Genomic DNA, 25,121 nt, shown 5'->3' on the forward strand with positions numbered 1-25,121 from the left:
TGCTAGCCTTGAACATAGAGAGGCTCAAGGACAGTGCCCAGGTCCTGAATTCAAGCTCCAAAAACCAGCAAAAAAAAGTGTGAAGATTGCTACTAATTCAAAATAGTATCTAGAATTATGAATATATGTTATCATTTACTATGAGCCTAGGACAATTAGTCATTTTATGGGAATATATTTTTAATATTCAGTGATCCCTTTCTCCTTCCCTCCCTCTCTTTTCCTTTTCATTCTTCCCTTCTCCCTTCCCTCCCCCTCTCTTTTCTTTCTCTTCTGCTGGTACTGAGGCTTAAACTCAGGGGTCTTATGTTTGTTCAGCTTGCTCATGGGCTGGTCTGGCACTTGAGCCATGCCTCCAGCCCAGCTTTTCCTGGTAAACTGGAGATAGATTTTTTTTTTTTTGTCTATCATGGGGCTTGAACGCTAGGCTTAGGCGCTGTCCCTGCGCTCTTTAGCTCAAGGCTAGTGCTCTATACTGCTTGAGCCACACTGCAACTAGTGGTTTATTGGAGGTAAGAGTTTCACAGGTTTTCCTGCCTGGGCGGGCTTTGAACTGAGATCCTCGGATCTCAGCCTCCTGAGTAGTTAGGATTACAGGTGTGAGCCACCAGCTGAAGATAAATTCTTTAGTACTTCTCTGCCCATGTTGGCTTTGAGCTCAGGGCCTACTACTTACTAGGCAGGGCAGGCACTCTATTACATAAGCCTCACTTCCAGCCTTTTTTTCTTTCTTTCTTTTTTAAGTAGAGTTTTGTGTTTTTGTCCAGGTCTAGCTTCAGACTGAGATCTTCCTAGGGAAGTGCTCTAAATGGGAGCTATATCCCCAGTCCTTCCCCAGTCCTGGAGATATTTTTGACTGTCATGATTTGGAGGGGTGTTGTTGACATTTTTATTATTTTTTATTTTTTGGTCAGTTGTGGGGTTGAACTCTGGGCCTGGGCGCTGTTCCTCAGCTCTTTAGCTCAAGGCTAGCGTTCCACCACTTGAGCCACAGTGCCACTTCTGGTTTGATGGTGGTTTATTGGAGATAAGAGTCTCACAGATTTTCCTGCTTTGGCTGTCTCTGAACTGTGATCCTCAGATTTCAGCCTCCTGAGTAGCTAGGATTACAGGCGTGAGCCTGGTAGACTTTTTTTTTCTTTCTTTTCTTTTCTTTTCTTTTTTTTTTTGTGGTCATGGGCCTGAACTCTGGGCCTGGGCACTATCTCTCAGCTTTTCAGCTCAAGGATAGTGCTCTACTACTTGAGCCACAGCACCACTTCCAGATTTTTCTGCTTATGTGGTGCTGAGGAATCGAACCCAGGGCCTCATGCATGCAAGGCAAGCACTCTACCAATGAGCCACCTTCCTAGCCCTGAGACTTCTTCTTTTTAATGGTACTGAGGCTTGAAGTCAAGACCTCTTGCCTGCTAGCCAGGTGCTCTATCACTTAAGATACCCTCTTCCACCAAAGCCCTCTAGTTTTTATTTTTCTAGTAGTTTCTGGTTTTGTGCTCATGTGGTTCTGGACCACCAAAGAAGGATCTTATCCTTCTATTTTTCTATTTATGATTGCCGCATAGCTGGGAAGACAGAAGTGCATTATCATATCCAGCTTTTTACTGGTAGAGATGAGGGTCTCATGAACTTTTTGCCTGGGCTGGCCTCAAACTGTGATTCTTCCAATCCTAGCCACCAAAGTAGCTAGGATTATAGGTATGGCACTATATCAGCTGTTACTGTTATCTTTTTTTTTGTTGTTGTTGGTCGTGGGGCTTGAACTCTGGGCCTGGGCACTGTCCCTCAGCTCTTCAGCTCAAGGCGAGTGCTCTACCACTTGAGCTACAGCGCCACTTCCAGTTTTCTGGTGGTTTATTGGAGATAGGAGTCTCATAGTCTCTCCTGCCCAGGCTGGCTTTGAACCGCGATCCTCAGATCTCAGCCTCCTGAGTAGCTAGGATTACAGGCGTGAGCCACCAGCGCCCAGTTATCTTTTTTTTTTTTTTTTTTTGGTTGCTCATGGGGCTTCAACTATCCTTCAGCTCTTCAGCGCAAGGCTAGTGCTCTACCACTTGAGCCACAGCACCACTTCCAGCCTTTTCTGTTTATGTGGTGCTGAGCAATTGAACCCAGGGCCTCATGCATATGAGGTAAGCACTCTACCACTGAGCCACCTTCCCAGCCTATCTCTCTCTCTTCTTTTTTAAACTGGCATCTTTTGAGTAGAGGTCAGGTATGCTGCTAAACATCCTATAATGAATGAGACAGCCCCTCACAACAAAGAATCTGATTAAGAGTTAATAAAGCTTAGTGAGGCTGGGCCCCAATAACTCATGCCTATATCCTAGCTACTTAGGGGGCGGAGATCTGAGGATCATGGTTCAAAGCCAACCCAGGCAGGAAAGTCCTTGAGACTCTTATCTCCAATCAAGCACCAGAAAAAGTAGAGCTATGGCTCAGTGTTAAAGCACTAGCCTTGAGCACAAGAGCTCAGGAACAGTGCCAGGCCCAGAGTTCAAACCCCGCAGCCAAAAATAAATAAATAAATAAAAAAGGTGAGTAAGGTTAAGAAACTACAGTGTAATCCTTTGCTTTGGGAAAAATTCCATTTCTAAACAAATAAATCTATCTTTTTATAGAGTTCTAATCATCCACAGGAATTTCATAATGCTTTGTCTACATTAGTGAAAACAGAAGACATGCCAGGAGCTCATACCGGCTCATGCCTGTAATCCTAGCTACTCAGGAGGCTGAGATCTGAGAATCTCGGTGAGATTCTTTTTTTGGGGGGGAAGGGGGGGTCTGGTCCTGGGGCCTGAACTCTTGAACTCTGGGCCTGGGCGCTGTCCCTCAGCTCTTCAGCTCAAGGCTAGTGCTCTACCACTTGAGCCACAGCGCCACTTCCGGCTTTTTTCTTATGTGGTGCTGAGGAATCGAACCCAGGGCCTCGAGCATGCAACCAAGTGCTCTACCACTGAGCCACCTTCCCAGCCCTCCATGAGATTCTTATCTCCAATTAACCATCAGAAAACTGAAGTGGCACTGTGGTTTAAGTGGTAGAGCACCAGCTTTGAATTGAAGAGCTGAGGGACAGCACCCAGGCCCAGAGTTCAAGCCCCAGGACCAACAGGAAAAAAAAAAAAAAAAAAGAAGACATGAGCCCAGCACCGGTGGCTCATGCCTATAATCCTAGTTACTCAGGAGGCTGAGATCTGAGGATCATGGTTTGAAGCCAGCCTAGGCAGAAAAGTTCTGAGACTCTCTTCTCCAATAAACTACCCAGGGAAATAAAAAGCCAGAGGTGGCACTGTGGCTCAAGTGGTAGAGTGCTAACCTTGAGTACAAAGAGGCTCATGGACAGCACACAGGCTGAGTTCAAGCCTCATGACCAGCAAAAAAAAAAAAAAAAAGACATGAAAATGCCTAAGAGCAACAGATTACAGGGCTGGAAGTGTGGCTCAAATGGCAGCTTAAGATGCCAAGTTAAAACTCCAGTACTACCAAAAAGAGAAAAAAGAAGAAGAAAAAGAAAAAAAGCCAGTACTACGAGTTCATGCTTATAATCCTAGTTACCGAGAAGGCTGAGATATGAGGATCGTGGTTCAAAGGAAAGTCCGTAGGCTTTTTATCTCCAATTAACTAGCAAAAAGCCCAAAGTAGAACTGTGGCTCAAGTGGTAGAGTACTAGCCTTGAGCACAAAAGCTCAAGTACAGTGTTTAGGTCCTGAGTTCAAGCCCCAGCACCAGCATAAAAAACAAAAAGAAAAAAAGCCAATCATAAGTAAGTTATGAAATATCCATATTCAGTCATAAAATGTAATGTTGTAGAAGAAACTTTATTAAAAATTTTTTTTGTATGTGCCAGTACTGGGAGTTTTAACTCAGGGCCTGTTACTTTCTCAGCTTTTTTTTCTCCTATCTCTTTTCTCACTATTACTTAAGCCTCTAGTTCTGGCTTTTTTTGCTTGCCTTCTTTTTTTCCTGGTTAAAATGAGTCTCACAGACTTTCCTGGCCAGGCTGGCTGTGAACTTTGATCCACAAGACCACAGCCTCCTGAGTAGCTAGGAGTATAGGTGTGATCCACCAGTGCCTGGCTTGGAAAATTGTTTTATAATATAAACTGTTCATGATCCAGTATTAGGTGAGAAAAAGTTATTAACATTATGAATAGTATGATCTAATTTTCATCATAATATATAGCCATATATGCATGTTACCACATGGAAAAGAATGTCACATTTACCACAGTGTCTCTTTCTGTATGCATCTTAGTCTAGGAAGAACTCTGGAAGGGGATAAACTAAAATATATTCAGTAAATATTGCTGAAATGTAGGAGAATATATTTCTTTGATAAACTTCAATGAACTTTGCTTTGATAAACCTTTTTATTGTTTCATGGTTCAAAACTTGTATATTAAAGTCATCAGAAAAAAAAGCTGATTAATGTAGGTCAAGTGGTAGAGTACTTGCCCAACATACTCAAGTCCCTTGGTTCAATCTCCAATATCATAAGCAAAACAGGACAAAAGAAATAATAATGCAAGAAAACAAAAGTGATCAAAGATTTCCCTTTCTGGGAAGTATCCCAGGCTTCACTGCCCAATGGAGTTATATCTTCCGACTTTTGAGTTTCAGTGCATATATGGTATTCTAGAACACCTATCAGACTGTACAGACTGTTCTATTTTAATGCCTCTAACCTTCCACTGAATTTTGAGCTCCTTACAAACATAAATTATGGTTTGAATATGAAGCCACTGTTCATTCCAGCTAGAAGATCCTTTGCTAACAGCAATATGGAATTATAGAATTGAGCCACACTATTCACTACATGAGCAGTTTAATGCTTTATGTGAAACAGCTACCCCATACCCAGCCAAGCAAGTCAAAGAGAGGCCAGACCAGAGCAACAGAAGAATTACAAGTCAAGGGGATTAGCACCTCCTTTTAGGGGCTGTAAGGATGCTTTTCTGGCTGAGATCCCAGACAATGATCAAAGATTCTGAGGAAGAAAGAATCCTAGTAAAGGGCCTCTTTTTTTTTTTTTCCTGACAAAACAAAGCTACATGTTTATACTGTCAATGCTCATACAGCTCTGGAAACAGATACCTATAATGTATTTTTATTTTTAGTAGCTCCTTTCTCTAAACAAATATTTGATATTTATTTGAGAAACAAATAAATTCCAACATCAGATCAATTCAAATAAAAACAGAGAGGCAGAGTGTTACTGTAAGAATAGCAATGAATTTGGACTAAGATGACCAGGAGTCAAATCAGAGATGTACATTTAATTGCCCCCAAATTCTCATAATCCCCATTTTAAATCCCCATCAAGCCCCAGGACTGGCAAAAAAAAAAAAAAAAGAAAACTGATGCCCCTCAAAGAGGCATACACCATGGTTAAGTGAAATGATCATCTTACCTTTGTCCAGAAGCTATGGCCACATTTGCCTCAAGTTCTGTAAAAAAAAAATGCAAAGGACAAAATGAGATGTGGAAGCTGCTGGTGTATATACCCATAGGGAAAAAATGGATGACTACAAAAATCCTGAATACCTTATTTAGTCTAATAGGTCTGTATGCCCAGCAGGATTTTCACCCTAGATGGTATGGAGATAAAATTGGCATTGACCCAACTTGGTTTGTTGGGGACATATTTATTTGGTCTATTTTTATTCCTATTTCACACTGTGAAATGATCCCATTTGGATCAACAAGACTAAATTCATACTGCTGGTTTATATTTCATCCAGCTACCACTAGGTTAGTAAAATAAGCCTCTTCCTTTCATGTAGAGAGATTGTTTTCATTCTGAAAATATCTCTACCCTTCTGTATTTTTTTTTAAAAACCCAGCAATCTGTTTTTTTTCTTTTTTGTGCTGATACTGGTGCTTGAACTCAGAGTCAGTGCAGTTACTTAGCTTTTTCACTCACACCTGGCACTCTACCACTTCAGGTATAGATTCATTTCTGGCATTTTTGGTGGTTAATTCCTGTGTGGGCTGCTTCAAATCAGGATCCTTATGTCTTTTAGCCACCTGGAGAAGCTAGTTACTACTGGCATGAACTAGCTTAAAGGCAACAATCTTGAAACATATATTAAACATCTATTAAGGATGCATTTTCCTCTCAACAACTGCACTGAGTTTTAGAGAACCATGTGCCTTGTTTTGAGATTCTTCCCACAGACATTATGATGTTCCCTTTACCTTCAATCTCTCAGCAATGTCCCACCTCCCCTCCCCTCCAAGTAAAGACATTCTCAGTAATTTGTCTAGCAGAGTTTTGCATCAATATGTACTTCTCTACAGCACCAGTGTTAAAACATCTGTCCTTGGGGCTGGGAATGTGGCTTAGTGGTAGAGTGCTTGCCTAGCATGCATGAAGCCCTGGGTTTGATTCCTCAGTACCACATAAACAGAAAAAGCCAGAAGTGGCACTGTGGCTCAAATGATAGAATGCTAGTCTGGAGCAGAAGAAGCTCAGGGACAGGGCCCAGGCCCTGACTGAGTTCAAGCCCCAGGACTGGAAAAAATATATATACTCTATTATATGCCTTCGGGTAACTTTCATCATTTTTCTAATACATCAGGTAGTGAGGATCTCTTCTGCTCTGACCTCCCTAAACCCTGAAGTTGTTCCCTCATTTAAGGTATTCAGTACCTCACATTTGGTGTAAATATCTAAGCTTCCCTACTTAAGTACACAGAGGCAGTTAAATCAGTTTAAGTCATGGTGCCTGGTTTAAAATCATTTCTTAACAGCCATGTGCTTTTGGACAATTACTTAACCTTTAAGCGTTCAACATCCCATATGAAATATATAGGTAACCATTTACCCATTTCAAAGCTAAAGAGATTAAGTCAGGGATTGGTAGTGTGGCTCAAGTGGTAGATCACCTGCCTAGTAAGTACAAGGCACTGAGTTCAAATCCTAGTACCAGATACACACAAAAAAAGATTAAATGAAATGAACACAAAAATTTAGTATAATACATGGCAGTCATAACTCATTCTGTTAGTTAGCTATTATTTTTGCTACAATGACCATGTTTATATACTTTCTACATCAGGAGGCTTGATTACCCTCAAGATGCTGGTGGAAGGGAATCTTTGCTTCTTGTGCTGCTTAGCTCCCCATATTGAGCTCACGAAACCTGGAAAACCCTCTAGGAGAAAAAGATGTCAACTCCTTGTGCCTGTATTACCTTGCTAACTCAGCTATTACATACAAATTTAGGTAATAATAATAAAAAATAGCTCAAGGGCTAGGAAGGTGGCTCAGCGGTAGAATGCTTGCCTTGCATGCATGAGGCCTTGGGTTCGATTCCTCAGCACCATGTAAGCAGAAAAAGCCGGAAGTGGCACTGTGGCTCAAGTGGTAGAGCGCTAATCTTGAGCTGAAGAGCTGGGGGACAGCGCCCAGGCCCAGAGTTCAGGCCCCACGACCAGCAAAAAAAAAAAAAAAAAAGAAAATAGCTCAAGTCAAAAGAGGTGCTAACCTTAATTAGTTGTTCTTTTGAAATGAAGAAAAAATTGATCATTTTTAGAATCTAACACTATTATTGATAATTCATATAAGTGGAGGAGCTTGAGGGCATGTTAAGATTCATTTAAGCTAAATTTAAAAAAGGAACCGGATGGGCTGGGATGTAGCTCAGTGGCAAAGCGCTTGCCTAGCAAGTGCAACGTCCTGTGTTCGATTCCCAGTACTAAAAAAAAAAAAAAAACGGAACGGGATTCTTCAGGCAACTACTCTGAGAAGGAAAAAATGATCAAAGTAAGGATGATACAGTGATAACAGTAAGATGATAACAGATGAGAAAATTATAATCCTAGCTACTCAGGAGGCTGAGATCTAAGGATCATGGTTCAAAGCTAGTCAGGGAAAGAAAGTCTGTGAGACTCTTATCTCCAATTAACCACCAGAAAACTGGAAGTGCTGCTGTGGCTCAAGTGGTAGAGAGCTAGCTTTGAGCTGAAGAGCTGAGGGACAGCGCCCAGACCCAGAGTTCAAGACCCGTAACCAACCAAAAAAAAAAAAAAAAAAGAGTTGGTACAGGAAATGTAATTCCCTTTCTAGTTGGTCATTTTATTAGTATAGAGAGTTTTATTAAGAGATGCCTTTTCTGAATAATTAGCTCCAATCTAACACTCTCCAAAGATCAGTTCTCATGGAGGCAGTCGGTAGCAAGGAAAGACTCTGGGTGCTTGAAGTGTTTTCTGCTCATTCCATTTTTTCCCCCCAAAGGCCTGATTCTTCCCAAAGTATGCAATAAAAAAAAGTTCTATCCATCACATAGGGTATAGTACCCTAAGCAGGTTTTAAAACAATTGTTATAACATCCCTCATGAAATTAAACATGCTTATTTTAATTTTTCTTACTAATTTTGTCAAGTGCATATCTTCAATGATAGTTTAACTTGCTTGTGGAAACCAGTTATACCTTTTCTGGTACTCTTCAATGACCTTAATGACAAAGAACCAGGCAAAATTAAACTGTAACATATCTATGCTATTCCTTTGCACTAACAGTCTAATCCGTGAAAGCAGAAAAAGCACTGTTATCATGTGTTTAGAGCTGACTCAGTGTCCCATAGCAGTTATCTGTCAGATTAACATGGACTCCTCCTCCTATTTATGGTATCTCAGTCATGGGGAAAACCTGAATATCTCTAGAGACAACTGAAATGGTTCTGCCTCCCTGGAGGAATGGCTGCTTTGTAGCAGCAGATTCTTAGAAAATGCATCTACTCCTGTCATTACAACCACTATCTTTTTGCTACCTTAGGAAGTCACTTTATGCCAACTAGTTAGCTACCAGCTATGGGTATCAGGGAAACAGATCAGGCCAAACTGCAGCTGAAACCATTCATGGTGGATGGCAGATAGACACTATGGGTATAGAGATGCCTTTCTTGAGTTCTGTGATTCACACTACAAACGTGAAAAAGAATAATCATAAATTCTGCCACTCAACTGAAGTCTATGGAAGCAAATAGGTGAGACCATTCCATATACTTACTGGATGTGAACATGTATGAGAACATGTGATGTTGATGAGGACAGCAAGTCCCTTCACTTGTAACCCACCCCACCTCAAGAAGTTGTTCCAAAGTCTGCCTTACCTGGTCTGGCAACAGACCCCTGCAGTACTGTGGCTGGAGTTTCCTTTGGGATTAAATTCTGTGAAGGGACTAAAGCAAGAAAAAAATACAAAATATTACAGGCCTTTTACTCCTTTCCTGAATAACACAGAAAGCATTAACTAAATTAAGAACTTTGTGTGTGTGTGTGTGTGTCTGGTTGTGGGGCCTGAACTCTGGGCCTGAGCGCTGTCCCTCAGCTCTTCAGCTCACGGCTAGCACTCTACCACTTAAGTCACAGCACCACTTCCGGCTTTTTTCTTTTTGCTTATGTGGTGCTGAGGAATCAAACCCAGGGCCTCAGGCATGCAAGGCAAGCGCTCTACCACTGAGCCACCTTCCCAGCCCTCAAGAACTTTTTAATTGCTGCAATACTGTATTATTATTGTTGCTGTTTTTGTTTCTCTTTGTAGGTACTGGAGTTTGAACTCAGAGTCTCACAATTGCTAGGCAGGTGCTCTATCACTTAAAAAGGTAGTAATTAAAGCTGAGTGCTGATGGCTCACTCATGTAATCCTAGCTACTTAGGAGGCTGAGATTTTAGGACTGTGGTTGAAAGCCAGTCTAGGCAGAAAAGCCCACGGGACTCATCTCTGAAAGTAGAGCTGTGGCTGAAAGTGGAAGAGCACCAGCAAAAAAGCTCTACCCAGTCCTTGAGTTCAAGCTCTAGGACTGGCACCAAAAAGGGAAGGGGGGCAGTAATTGTAGCCAACCTTGAAATTACATTTTAAAATCGCTTTAAAAATCAACTAATCTCACATAGTAGCCAAGACTACTTTTTATTTATGTAAATAGAAGGGAAGGAAAAGACTATGACAACAGCAACCTCATTTTTTTACTTCTTAAGGGTCAATTTTTTTTTTTTTTTTTTTTTTTGGTCATGGGACCTGAACTCTGGGCCTGGGCGCTGTCCCTCAGCTCTTCAGCTCAAGGTGAATGCTCTACCACTTGAGCCACAGCGCCACTTCCAGTTTTCTGGTGGTTTATTGGAGATAAGAATCTCCTGGACTTTCCTGCCCAGGCTGGCTTTGAACCATGATCCTCAGATCTCAACCTCCTGAGTAGTTAGGATTACAGGTGTGAGCTACCAGCACCCAGCTTAAGGCTCAATTTATGATCACTACTCTCTTTTATTTTTATTTTTTTTTTTTGAGACTGGGTCTCATTATGTAGCCAGGCTGACCTGCCTCTGATTACTGGCATGTGCCATTACACCAAACCTGACTACTATTTATAAACTTCAAAACAAGGGGCTGGGAAGGTGGCTCAGAGGTAGAGCGCTTGCCTTGCATGCATGAGACCCTGGGTTCGACTTCTCAGCACCACATAAGCAAAAAGAAAAAAGCTGGAAGTGGTGCTGTGGCTCAAGTGGTAGAGCGCTAGCCTTGAGCTGAAGAGCTGAGGGACAGTGCCCAGGCCCAGAGTTCCGGACCCCCCCCCCAAAAAAAAAAAACAAAAACAAAAAACAAAACAATAAACTTCAAAACAAGCTGGGCAGTAGTTGCTCATGTCTAATCCTAGACACTCAGGAGACTGAGCTCTGAGGATCTCAGTTTGAAATCAACCCAGGCAGGAAGCCTATGAGATTTTCATCTCCAATCAACAACCAAAAAGCTGGAGTTAGAGTGCTAGTCTTGAGCACAAAAGCTCAGGGACAGCACCCATGCCCTAAGTTCAAGCCCCAAGACTGATTTGCCCCCCCACCAAAACCTCCCAACCAACCAATGAACTCCAAAACATGAAACCCAAGCCATTTTAAGAGGAATGCTTATAGTATTAACTTGAGCATTTTCAAAATCTGTTTTTACGGGCCTGGGAAGGTGGCTCAGTGGTAGAGTGCTTGCCTTGCATGCATGAGGCCTTGGGTTTGATTCCTCAGCACCACATAAGCAGAAAAAAGCCAGAAGTGGCGCTGTGGCTCAAATGGTAGAGTGCTAGCTTTGAACTGAAGAGCTCAGGGACAGGGCCCAGGCCTAGAGTTCAGGCCCATGACTGACAATAAATAAATAAATAAATAAATAAAGCCCATGACCGACAATAAATAAATAAATAAATAAATTTACCCCTCTTAAAACTACATCAGAACCAAAAAGCATCTAATCTTGTACTTTTTCTATAGTATCTAGCAAGAGTGATGGGCAGAAAACAGATGTTCAACAATGAATAAACAAATCTGTTACTATTTACCTTGACAGTTACAAAGCAAGACTCTGAACTATGTACCCTTAGAAAACATATTACATCCTTCTTGCATATCAGAAACTAAACTTAATTATTTTTTTTGGGGGGGGGGGCGGTTGGTCATGGAGTTTAAACTCAGGGCCTATGCATTGTCTCTGAACTTTCACTCAAGGCTGTCACTCTACAACTTTGAGCCGCAGCACCACTTCTGGATTTTTGGTGGTTAATTAGAGGTAAGAGTCTCATGGACTTTGCTGCCTGAGCAGGTTTTGAACCATAATTCTGAGATCTCAGCCTCCTGAGTAGCTAGGATCACAAGTGTGAGCTACCAGTGCCCAGCCTCAGCTTAATATTAAAGATAAACATATGTGGGGCTGAAGGTATGGTTTAGTTGGCAAAGTGCAAGCCAATGAGCAAGGCATCAGGCACTGAGTTCAAGTCCTAGTCTCTCACAAAAAAGAAAGAAAGAAAGAAAGAACGAAAGAAAGAAAGAAAGAAAGAAAGAAAGAAAGAAAGAAAGAAAGAAAGAAAGAAAGAAAGAAAGAAAGAAAGAAAGAAAGAAAGAAAGAAAGAAAGAAAGAAAGAAAGAGATGAGCACATGTGGTATAAGTAACATGACATGAAAGAAATGCAAAAACTATGAAGTGCCCCGGGGGTCCAAGTCAAAAGATACCAATTCTAGATTGAGAAATCTAATGGAAGGCTAAAGGGATAAACTTCAGAAGTAGTCTTTGAAGGACAGAAAGAATTTAGTCCTCAGGGAATGGAATAACTAAATGTTCTAAAACAGAACCTCCCTGGATTATACAGCAAGAATTAAAGGTACAGACATGTCACACTCAAAGGTGCATCCTGTCATCTTGATACTTCATTCTAAAATCCTTAGTAAACTCTACAACACTAGGTTTTAATCTCCTGTAGAATTTTGTAAATTTCTCTCTTCACTTAAAGGCAGTCAACACATTTGTATCAAGAATTTATTTTGGATGCTTATGTGATAAAGCTTAAAATTATGTCTAGCTTCTAGTTTTAAATTCATAGTGTTTTCTCAAATTTTTCAAGGTAAAAGCAAAGAAGTCCCTTGAAAAACAATAGAGACAATAACTATGAACAAGTTGGCCTTAACTACAGAGAATTTTTTCTAATTGCTAGTTCACATCCCCTATCCAAACAATAGATCATTTTTTGTCACTTCACTATTTTTTTTGTATTGGAGGAAACGTTCTTGAATGGAAATGTTTAGTATCAGAGACCATATTTAAGTCACAGCAGTTTCTTCTCAATTCTTACGGTCACCTACATCAACAGAAATCAAATGGGAAAATGAGTTCCTTCCATGTGAAGGTAGAGTCTCTGTCTCCCATCAGGGCAGCAAACTCCCTATAGGCTTTTATCCTTCCCAGAATTATCTGAGGTAAAGTGACAGAGAGAGAAAGGAATTAGCCTTTCCCAGAGCTCTGCATGAAGAAGTATGCCTGCTACTTGATGTTAAATGCTTTCACTGAATCCTTGTGCAAATTCTGGGAGGTAGGAATTATAATCTTCCTTTTACAGGTTCAACTACCAGGAACTTACCTGACTGCAACTGGTAACCAGTGAAACTAAAATTTACTCTGATCGGCCCCTGAATTGTATGTTCTCTCTTTTTTTGGGTGGTAGTGGTGGTGGTGTCGGGACTGGAACCTGAACCAGAGCCTTACACACTCTTGCTCAGTTGTTTTATTGTTATTTTTGGTCAGTCATGGGGCTTGAACCCAGGGCCTATGCTCTGTCCCTGAGCTCTTTCATTCAAGAGTAGTGCTCTACCAGTATGAGCCACTTCCAGTTTTCTGGTGGTTAACTGGAGATAAGTCTCAAGGACTTTCCTGCCTGAGCTGGCTTTGAATTGTGATCCATAGATCTCAGTCTCCTGAGTAGTTAGGATGATAGGTATTAGCTACCAGTGCCCAGCTATCTCCTCCTCCTCTTGAGTGCCTATCACTCAAAGTGTTTTATTATTATTTTTTTGTTGGTCATGGGGCTTGAACTCTGAGCCTGGGCACTGTCCCTCAGCTCTTCAGCTCAAGGCTAGTGCTCTATACTTGAGCCATAGTACAACTTCTAGTTTTCTAGTGGTTTATTGGAGATATGAGTCTCATAGATTTTCCTGCCTGGGCTGGCTTTGAATTGCAATCCTCAGATCTCAGCCTCCTGAGTGGCTAGGATTATGGGTGTGAGAAATTGGCACCTGGCCCTCCAAGTATTTTAATTGCATCAATAAGACAGGTCTGGGACAATAAAGGAGTTCCTCCCAGTGTGAGCCTGGGCAGTGTAAGACTGACTGGCCTCTAGGGAAATGGAACTTCTGCACCATTTAAACTTCATAGGAACAGGAAGACAACAGGAGTAGGCATGGGAAGGAAGGAAGCCGTAGGGACACCTATGCTATAATCCCATCTTAACAGTGAGTGAGTAGAAAATAATCTGAACTAGACATTCATGAATGGATCAATTTAGAAAGCGACTATGTCAAAACCAAACTGGTAATAACATATTTACAATCTACTTTCTGGACTAACTGCTGAAATTCTAGGATTCTGTGCTAAGTATGTTTTACAACCTGAAATCTTTTTTTTTGGGTCCGGTCATGGGGCCTGAACTCTGGGCCTGGGCGCTGTCCCTCAGCTCTTCAGCTCAGGGCTAGCATTCTACCACTTGAGCCACAGCACCACTTCCGGCTTTTTTCTTTTTGCTTATGTGGTGCTGAGGAATCGAACCCAGGGCCTCAGGCATGCAAGGCAAGCGCTCTACCACCAAGCCACCTTTTTGTTCTCATTTTACAAAGGAGACTAAATTTTGGTGTAGTCAAGATAACACTGCTGGTATATGCTTTACTTAATCCAAGTAAAAATATTTATCTAGTGTTATGTATGATTCCAAATTCATATTTCTGATGAATATTTTGGACCCAAAGTATTAATTTTGAATCATATATCATGCCGAACTTATCTGGCTTTTCATCACTCTAATCCTGGTTTTTTGGCTTTTTTTTTCCCCCCTGGAAAACTCTTCTCTAGTAATAGCCCAGCCAGAAAGGGAATGATTCCTGAGGAATGGAGAACAACTGGAAAGAAGATAAGGGAATCTGCTCTGAGACAGCTGCAAGCAAGCCTTTATCATCATGATAAGGGACAATTAAAAGACGCTGCTACTCACACTTAAGGGGTACGGTTAGGATACAGGCTCATAGTACAGACTAAATAAATACTGATCTTCTCACCCATAACACAGGGCAAGATTACCTCTAGCCCATATGATGGACATGAAGATGATGTGAGATAATATGAAAATGCTTCCTTTTAGCTCATCCACGTGGCAGTTTTTCATGGAAAAGTAACAGCTCTGAACTGGAACTGAACTGCTTTTCTCATGCTTACCAAAACATTAACGACGGGTGGCCAGTCCATGATGAATGAGTGATAAACAGAGAAAAGGGAATGTTTCCTGCCAATGTTTCCTTTGACTTGGTGCCACTCAGCTTAACAGTAGGTAACCACTGTTGTCAAGGAACCAACCCAACTATGCCAGCTTTATTCCGAGTTTGTTACATCCCTAGCTGTGAGTGCTTTTTGGTCTGGAAAAGCTGGCTTGTCTCATCATACCCACAGCTAGGACATTCTCTCTATAATTATGAATTGTTCTTGTTTTATATGAACTAAAAGATAATGTCTTTGATAATTAGTTTGTCAGCATTGAATTGTTTCAACTGTGAGGTTCTTAAGCTTTTTGCTTCATAGTATCAAAACAATGTTAGCGATCCTTTCACATGAAAGGTTTGTAGTTGAAACATTACATATATTTTTCTGTTTATAATAATCTATACAAAAATGCTTTCTTTTTAAACTGAGAAATTTTTATATGTATACAAATGAATTATGTCATCATTATTTCAGAAGTCGAGAACCATGTTAATGAATGTAAAATTAACATGGGACTTACAAGCACATTTTCTAATACTTTATTTGGGCAGTACTTGGGATTTAATCCAGGGCTTTTCACTTACTAGGTAGATGCTTTATCATTTGAGCCATGTCTCCAGCCCTCTAAGTTTTTTTTGCCAGTCCTGGTGCTTGAACTCTGGGCCTAGGTGCTGTCCCTTAGCTTTTTCAAGGCTAGCACTTTACCACTTGAGCCACAGCTCCACTTTTGGCTTTGTATGGTTAACTGAAGAGCCTCATGGACTTTCCTGTCCAGGCTGGCTTCAAACCAAGATTTCTCAGATTCAGCCTCCTGAGTAGCTAGGATTATAGGTGTGAGCTACTGGCCCCTGGCTTCTAATTTACTTTTAATAAGCAGAACTATGACTTTTGCCATTCCTCTTTCTCCAAGTAGAAATGAATCATGCTTTCTCTCTTGTGGGACAGATCAGCAAAACATTCCAACATGAGCAGATGATGCCAAGACCAAGTACATACCTATGCTGGGTAGAAGCTCTGGATGGGATCCCACCTTCTCCTCCACTAGGCCACCTGCAAGTGGTTCAGATGCTATGCCACCATGATTGTTTTTTGTGGTCGGCACCGTGGAGATGAGTTCAGAGGGTACTAGAGTAGTTACTATTGAACGTACACTGGTGGGAAGAGCACCGCCAGGTAAGATGGGTCCAGTTGAGGTGGAGCCCGGGCCCATGGGGCTTGAAGTCATTTTTAGCAGAGTGGGTACTGGGGGTGTTGGGGTTTTACTGTCCAATTCTGTTGAGCACTGTTCAGTTCCTAAGAGCCCAGGAGTTGTGGTCTCAAGTCCTTGGCCTTCGGTCTCTCCATCTGCACCATATTGCTCTTCTCCTTTCTCAAGAGAACCTGTAACTTTCTTACATGCTTTGGTCAGTAAAATCTGGCCAATTTTGTCCACTTTTCCCTTGCCCTTACTAGATGAGACTGGGCTTCGCCGGTTGACAGAGGAGCCTGGACTATTGGTCAAAAGGGGAGAAACCATTGTGGTTGGCTGTGAAGAAGGCAGAGTGCTCTGATCTACTGAGGTGTTCACTTGAGGACTAGCCTCATCTGGATTTAGTTCTTTCACTTGTTGGACAGGGGGATGAGGGGCAACAACAGGAGAGGATGTAGAAGGTGGGGAAGGAAGCTGAACAGGAGTGGCTCGAGAGTTAAGGACCAAGGGTCGACTTGTCTGGATGTTTGAAGCAGGACTACTGGAGGGGACATTAGGTGGTACAGGAGCTGAAGAAAATTTTATGTTCTGAGGTATGTGTAAAGGGCCAACAACCGTGACAGACGGAGGCATCAGGCCAGAGTTGGTAGTCAAGGGAGCTGCAGGAATTGTGCTTGGCTGTGATCCTTTCATAACCTGAATTATTGAAGACGAATTGATAAAGACAGGTGTAATGAACTGAGGCCGGGCATTAGACTGGGCAGCTGACTGTCCTTCAGAAACCATAACCTTGTTACCCACATTGGGCATTGTGACAACTGTTGACATCAATGCAGACTGCAAGTGCGTTGGCAAGGCTGCTGATGTGTTAGCTGAAGTGGTTATAGGATTGGAAGTGACAAATACAGTTATTTGATTTGGGGGCAAGGGAGTGGAGATGGAGGAAGAGCAAACAGGTCTTGACATTACTGGAGGGATGCTTGGTGCAACATTAGAACTGACCTCATTCAATTCTGGATGCACAATGGTTGAACAGGCCTCATGACTGTGAGGTAAGTTCAGGGAATTAGAGGATTCTTTAGAAGATGGGTCCTGCAGCGTGGGAATGACAGATGCTTTCTTGAGGTCCTCCCCTGAAGTTCCTGGAGGTGTTACTTCCAAATCTGTAAGCCCTGGGGGTTTAATGGTCACATTAGGAGCTCCAGAGTTGTCAAGAAGCTGACTTAATGATGTTGGTGCTTCCCTCATGGCAGGAGACATCAAAGTTTTACTTTCTTCAACACTGGGAAGTTTGTTAGGATCTGAAGATTGCCCATCCTTTTTGGATTGATCTTCAGGGATGACCATTTTAACTTCTTGGGCAGGGACTGCTTTTAGCTCGACATTTACCTGCTCCTTCCTACCCTGGTAATTCTGGCAATCACTGTCCTGAGGTACATGCAAGCTCTCCTTATTATCATCAAGAACAGCCCCTACCGCATTCACAGGCACGGAGGGATTCTGAGGATTCAGCCCATTATTGTTAGGAAAACTCCCAGGGATGGGAGGATTGGTCAGAGGAGTAGGGTTGACCAATACATTTCTTGGCAACTCCACATTCTGTAACAGGGCTGTGCTTGTTTGAGAGGCCAGAGAAAGTTTAGGGGCTTTTGAATTTTGCCTCCCAGGACTTGGGGTAGTTTTCCTACTAGACCCAGGACTAGACCTCCGACTGTTACTTGGACTTGCCCGTTTTGTTGCTCCAGAATTAGATTGCTTTCCAGAATTCACCACAACAGAATCTACTTTGTGAGTTTGTGGAGTAGCAAAATTGGAAGGATTATTTATGTTAAGATTTGAAGGTGCTTGCCCAATGGCCTTCAGAGTTGTTGGGTTTAGGCCCTGTTGATCAAAACCCCTGTTTAAATTTGGCCTAGGAGGTAAAGGAATATTAATCTGTGGAGGGAAGAGTCCTGCTATGGAGGCATTGAGTCTTTCGGGTGACAGACTGATTTCTGAAGGTTCTGTACTGGGAGGACGGTTGTTGGGTGTCTGAGGATAATAGGGTCTTGGGCTGGCTCTGTTTGGTGTTTTAGGCCTTGCTGTTTGGGTTGGAGCAGCCACATTTGGAAAATGGTGGCCATGGGAGCTGGGCAGGGAATTTACAGGGGGCTGCTGAGGAGTTGCACCTTGAGTTGCAGAAAGGGGTGATGGTCCAGGTTTGGGCCCGGTCATCATTAACTGAGTCTGAGAAACTACTAAATGGGAAGGCATGTTGTTTGGGCCCCCTGAGACAGATGGTACTTCACTGCCACCTGCTTCAGGAAGTGAGGGTATCTCTCCCAGTGGGGAACTAGAAGGATTCTGTGGGTTTTCTTGGTATACCATTTTCCTTGAATTACTTCCCAATGGAGTATTAACAGGCATTGGCATTCTTTGTTTATCAGGTGATGGTGGCACAGAGGCAGGTCCTTGCAAACTGACCATGACAGGCACATTGCCACTCTGCTGCATGGGCATTCTCTGAGAGTCTGGGTTCAGAGGGCCCCTTGGGGGATGGACATTTTGAGAGACTGGAAGCCTAATGGATTTGGGATCTTGCTGCATCATAAGCATCATCATCATTTGTTGTTGCTGCTGCTGTTGCTGTTGCTGAGACTGTGGCTGACTAGGAGGTGGCGGCGGCTGCTGCTGCTGCTGAGGCAGTGGTGGCTGTGGCTGCTGCTGTGGTTGTTGTGGTGGGGGTGCCACATGCTGCATGAGTTGAGGAGGCATCTGCTGAAGTGGCCTCTGTTCAACTGGTTGAGTAGGATAACCTAAAACAAGCCCCCAAAATCAGGGAAGTTAGATTTGCGCAAGAAAACTTTGCTACCTTTAGAGTATAGTTGTGCAATACTCATTAAGGTGGCAGATTGTGTACAAACAGCTCAGGTATGACCACTCCTGGGACAGGCACCTCATTATTTGACATGAGCAAAGGGGCACACTGTTTAAGGAACAAAAAGTAAAGCATTAGGAACCTAGAGTCTCTTGGTGTTCAGGGCCTGAAAGATGCAATACCGTACCGAAATTCTTATAGGTACTCTGTGCTATGCATGGCAAATAGTTGAGCCTATCAGCCAAACAAGACTAGCAATTAGCTGGCCACCAAGCATTCAGGTCTCATGTAGATATAATTAGCACTTCACTGTATATGTAAATGAAATAAAATATTTAAGTAAATTTTGCTTTTGTGGTAGCAGAGGATTAGTTTCTTTTAAGCCTTGGTCTTGTTAACATCAGCACTGAAGTTGGCCTTTTTATTCCTTCAACCGAAGTAAGATATAAATATTCAGTTCCTTAAGAGGATTTTAAAATTATTCCAATTCACTGGCTCCATACACTACTGAAAGCTTTGGGTTTAATTCTTTGGAGTAAACTGAATAAGAATTACACATCCTCTCAGTTTGTATCAACTTAATAAATAAAGGGAGCAATGGGGGCTGACAATATGCTGAAAATGAGAGTACTCAATTTTTTATACATATTAATTTCTATTCATTTTTACATGTAAACCTCTATTTGGAAAATATTCTCAATGAAACCACACTTGGAAAATAAATAAGCTAGAAGTACAAATCTCAGGAATAAAAAGTAATTTTGGAAAAAGGACTGAGGGGCAATGCTGTCCAAACCTGCAGAAAGCAACATTTTAAATGATTCCCTCTTCGGTGAGAATTTTACTTGGCATTTTAGAACAAAAAAGTCTTAAAGAATTAGCAAAAAGGATAGGAAGATATTCAAAGTAAACCAATTATGAAAATGATCCAGTGGGAAAAATGAGTAAATATCTGGACTCCAACTCCACAAATCAGACAATTCCATGGTTGCATGAAAAATACATTCAGAAGGTCTTCAGAAGGTACAGGTATATGGATAGTTGCCTCTGGCAGTTGGAAGAAATGCTGGCTTGAGATTTTTTTCACAGTTTTATTTCATTTTATTATTTTTTTACAGGCTTAAGATTTTTATAGAATAGCTACCAAATGCTCTGGGTCAGATTCTGTATTCAGTACTTAATGAATGTCTTCTAACCAGTAATTTCCATGGTACCAATGAGTATAATCAGCAAAATCTAGTTTTGGAGATCTTTCTTAAAAATCTTTTTTTGTTTTAAGCTCAAGTAATATGTGGCATTTCTACAGGTCAAATACAGTGTATTTTTATTTTGTACATCTACTCTGGGGTTCACATATTAAGAAAACCATAATTTCTGCAACAGTTTGTTCATATCAGGGTATAAACCTGATGATTTTCATCTCATCTTTAAAACCAGCTTACCAGTAGCACAGACAATATAGCCGACACTCAAAACTAACAGCTAAAGGCATGGATGCCATAATGAGTCCAGAAGCTAGAGGCAGTTATACAAAGGGCATTAGTAATAAAAATACAGATTGAGGTTCATGTGATAGAAGGGTGAGAGGGAAAGCCAGGACACACACAGTACCCGTAATACAATAAAAAACCCCACATTTATTAGCAGAGAAATCAAATTTCCAAGATTTTTAGGCATCAAGCAAGTAGTAAATAAAAGTAGGCTTGTATAGGATAGCAGGAGTTACATGGATCCCTTCAAACTGAAAAAAGTAGAGGCCTATTTCTAACTTAATTTTAAATTCATACCTTTAGGAAACTGTATGGCAAATTCAAACCTATCATAGAGCAAGTTTAGCCTGTAAACCTCCAGACTGCAAAAAACAGTCAATAAATGTATATGAAGACTCCTCTGGAATTCATACAAGAGTTCAGATGTGTCTGAACTGCTTACAATGCCTTCTGGACATATCTTCAAAGACTGGAGACCTCTCAACCCCAACTGTGCTCTCACTGGTGGGAAGTGTGCTATGTAGCAATTCCTAATAAATGACATCAAATATTGACATCATGATAGATTTACTTCTCTTAAAGTTTACTTTTAAAATGTATAAGTTAAGGGCAAAGTTTATTCCTAAAATAGTATTACCTTCATTTACGATCAAAAAGGAGATGGAACCTCTAGTGAGGAAGAAATAAAACACAGGGAACAAACAATGGAGACACAGAGGACAGTATCCTCAGTGTGAAGGGATTGGACTACATCCTTGACTGTGTCATGAAGAAATAAAGTTATAAGCCACTGTTTAGGACAAGAATAACCAGGTATAATAGGTGGGTTGAAATGAATTTTAGAGGCTTTTTCCTCTTCAAGATAATTTACCAACATTGAATTATAATTAGAAAAGGGGTCCTCAACAATACTGATACTATTCCCAATAAACTACTAAGTTGGTATTAGCTACATAGATTGTCTTTTATTATTCTTTATGAATAGTTTTTGGCTTAAAATGAGAAATAAAATTCTTGTTAAAAATAATCTTGTTTTAAATCCCTGGTAGTTTTCTGCTTTGAGAAAGCCCCAGGAGACAGTCTACAGGAAAGGCAGGTAAGCAGGATTAGAGTGAAAACATCTCTTCATTTAATCTTATTTCATTCTTATGCAAACTAGAACCTTGTTGACAAGAGCAATTTCAGTCTGATTTTTCAGATTTCAGTCTGATTTTTATGAGGACTTTAATGAATATAACTTGAGCAGAATGTATATAAATGTGTGTATAAGCACACAAATGTGTATATGCCTTTAGAAGTTACCTTTGTAACAGTTACTTATATTCAAGACAAACCTTTCAAATACTGAGCATATTAAATCACTAAAGTAGACTGGTTAACAGACAAAAAATTGTTTCCTCACAGAGAAAGTAGCCTTGTAATGTCATGCACATGATAATACATAATCTTTAGCTAAAATTTTATTACCTGGTGGCCGGTTTGAAAATTCTGGCAGTTTAGGGCCTGTGTTATCTAAATTAATTCCTTGTTCTCCAGGCAAAGGTTGCTGATCAGCATCTTCCAGACCAGCTGGGCGATTATCTGGGGTACTAAAAAAATAAATAACAAGTTTGATAATAGGTTGTATAAATACATGAAACTTGCTCAACCTTTCCCCTATTTCTGAAGAATTACAATGTTTGCTTTATCATCCCTATCATTACTTATATATCTTTAGTCTGTATAAACCACTCATAGTAACATTAAAAAACCTGGCAATTTCATTAAATGGTAAAATTTTCTTAATCTAATAGAATTATATCGAAGTGTATCCCAAATTCCTGATACAATGTTTACATGTGTTTTTGTTGCTGTTACTATTGATCCTGGGGTTTGAACTCTGGGCCTGGGTGCTGTCCCTGAGCTCTTTTGCTCAAGGCTAGAACTCCTCCACTTTGTCTTTCCTTTTTTTTGGTTGGTCATGGGGCTTGAACTTTGGGCCTGGGCACTGTCCCTCAGCTCTTTAGCTCAAAGCTAGCGCTCTACCACTTGAGCCACAGCGCCACTTCCAGTTTTCTGATGGTTTATTGGAGATAAAAGTTTCATGGACTTTCCTGCCCAGGCTGGCTTTGAACAGCAATCCTTTGACCTTAGCATCCTGAGTAGCTAGGATTACAAGGCGTGAGCCACTAGTACCTGGCTGAACTCCCCCACTTTGAACTACAGCTCCACTTCAGTTTTCTGGTGGTTAATTCGAGTTAAGAGTCTCATGGACTTTCCTGCTCGGCTGGCTTGGAACTGAGATCCTTAGATCTCAGCTTTATGAGTAGCTAGGATTACAGGCGTGAGCCACCAGCACCTTGCTTACAGCACCCTGCTTACATTTAACCTAGTCATGGTTTGGGGCTATCAATATTTAAAGGACTATTCCTGTGAAAACACAATATCATCAGCAAAACTATTAAATTCAATCAAGACTCAATAATTCACAACACCCCACATTTGGTTGTAAATTGGCTGATGGAAATCGTATTCAGAGAACAAAGGGGGAGAATATCACAACAGTTAGTGAATTCTGCTGCAGGATGAGTACTTGCAGATATAACCATTGGTTTTGAAATGTCTTCATTTTCGCACGTAGCTCACACTTAAGTGGGGAAGAAAAAAAAAAAGAAGAAACGTATCCACTGATAGCCACATAGTCAAAGAATTGGCATGTTCATATCCTCCATTTGGTTTGTAATCTCGCTCCTAGCTTCGTCCTTCTTTTCTACCTCTAGTTTCCCTTTGCCCTAATTACAGTCAGGGCACTTTCAGACAGTCTCATTATACTCTGAGTAGTTTTATAAAGCACCATTAGTGAATTTTGTGTGTATGTGCCAGTCCTGGTGATTGAATTCAGGGCCTAGGTGCTGTACCTGAGCTATGTTTTTGTTCAAAGCAAGCACTCCACCACTTGAGCCACAGCTTCATTTCAGCATTTTGGTGGTTAAGCGGACATAATAGACTCACAGGACTTTCCTGTCCAGGCTGGCTTTGAACTGATATCCTCAGATCTGGACCCCCTGAGTAGCTAGGATTATAAGCATGGACTGTAAATGCCCAATCCCTAAGTGTACTGTAAAAGCACTAGCATCTGGGAATTTAGAACCTGAAGTAAGTCCTTAGCACATCCAGACCCCCTACACTAAGTTGTTTTTTATGTGACTTCCCCTCATTTCAAATTATAGGCAAAGCTTTTGTGGTTATCTTTTACTTTCAAAAGACTATGGCTAGGCTGGGCACTTGTAATCCTAGCTACTCAAGGAGGCTGAGATTGAGGTTCGAAGCCAGCTCAGGCAGAAAAGTCCATGAGACTTTTATTTCCAATAAACTACTAAAAAAAAGTCAAGTGGATCTATGGCTCAAGTGGTAGAGCACTACTAGCCTTGAGTGCCCAGACCCTGAATTCAAGCCCCAGGACCAGCAACAAAAATTAATTAAAAAACTGTATTGATGGGCTGGTATGTAGCTCAGTGGCAAAGCGCTTGCCTAGCAAGTGCAACGTCCTGGGTTCGATCCCCAGTACCAAAAAAAAAAGACAAAAAAAAAAAAAAATATACAGTTAATTAAAAAAAAAAAACAAAAAAAACTGTATTGCTAGAGTTCCCTCATATTTTTTTAGTTCCACATATTAATATGGATGAGAAAACAAATACCTTTTTGGGTATAGGCTCAAGAATCCAAAGTAAGCTAGGGACAGAGCTAGGAACAGACGTCTTGATTAAACCTATTCTCTCCCTTTCCTAGAAGCATGATACTGGACAAGGTCCTTTTCATAATGTGTAGGCCCAAGAAGTAGGCAACCTCTCTCAGGACTAGTGAAGACAGCAGAAATACATAACAATTGTAAGTGACTGGACTTACAATTTACTCCCAGCTAATTAGAAGGAATAACACAGATATTCTCATAATATGTTATTCCTGTATGTTGAAACAGTAAAAAAAAATTAACTGAGAAAGAGCTATCAGAAAAAAGTAGTTAAATAAAGCACAAATTAAGTTTGAATTCAGGAAAATACAGATTAATACACAATGACTAGCTACTGCATGAGATTTAAGCAGAAAGTTCATATGATTTAACAGATTACATCAAAGAGTGTTGTGAAAGGCTGGATAAAAGTACCTGGTTTTTCCCTTGTACTACCATCTGAAGATAATAAAAATAACACAATAACAAAAACAGTAAGTGATTTTAGTTTGAAAATTTGAGATTACTTAAATAAAATTTCAGGGGATTAACTCAAGAGGCCTTACACTCACTCAGCTTGCTTGCTCATGGTTGATGATCCACCACTTCAGCCATGCCTGCAGTCTGACATTTTGCATTAGGAATGAGCCACCAGGGTCTAGGCCTCTGTTCTTTTTGTTGCTGTTGTTCTTTTTTTTTTTTTTTTTAACTAGTTCTAGGAATTTGTTTCAATTAATGTTTCATATACATCAGTTACTATTCCTGTTGATGTCTGTGAATTTATTTTGTAATTAAGGGCTGAAAATCAAGTTCAATATATATTTCTCTGGAAACTTCAAAATCAGAAACCCCTTAAATTAATACTTAGGTTCAGAAAATATAAATTGCTAATTACCCTTCCTGTTTTGATCTAGCAAAAAAGCTCACCTGGAGAACCTTTACTGAAAGGGTAACTGACTTAAAAGATCCAATCATCTTAGCATAGAGTTTAAGCTTTTAAGTAGGAGAAAGGGTCTTTAAAGAAAAGGCAGTTGTACAAAAGACCATTTTTATTTGAGAGATAGAAGGGTGTCTCCATAAGTAGTTTGCATTCCCAAAAATACAT

At 40.9% G+C, this 25,121-nt stretch overlaps 1 protein-coding gene across 7 annotated transcripts in view; it reads right to left on the reverse strand.

Annotated features, from left to right (window-relative positions):
* The window catches only part of Ncoa6 (nuclear receptor coactivator 6), a 97,337-nt gene that overhangs the window by 13,996 nt on the left and 58,220 nt on the right, over positions 1-25,121 (reverse strand). For all 7 annotated transcript variants that reach the window (XM_042694745.1, XM_042694750.1, XM_042694749.1 and 4 more), the window contains 4 exons: positions 21,775-21,896; positions 15,768-18,755; positions 9,115-9,183; positions 5,408-5,444 (listed from right to left, as the gene is read on the reverse strand). In XM_042694745.1, coding sequence (XP_042550679.1) covers positions 5,408-5,444; positions 9,115-9,183; positions 15,768-18,755; positions 21,775-21,896 — 3,216 coding nt within the window. The remainder of the gene's footprint in view (positions 1-5,407; positions 5,445-9,114; positions 9,184-15,767; positions 18,756-21,774; positions 21,897-25,121) is intronic.

Source organism: Dipodomys spectabilis, unplaced genomic scaffold (assembly GCF_019054845.1).
Source record: "Dipodomys spectabilis isolate Male_0828 unplaced genomic scaffold, ASM1905484v1 ptg000175l, whole genome shotgun sequence".
NCBI classification, from domain to species: domain Eukaryota; kingdom Metazoa; phylum Chordata; class Mammalia; order Rodentia; family Heteromyidae; genus Dipodomys; species Dipodomys spectabilis.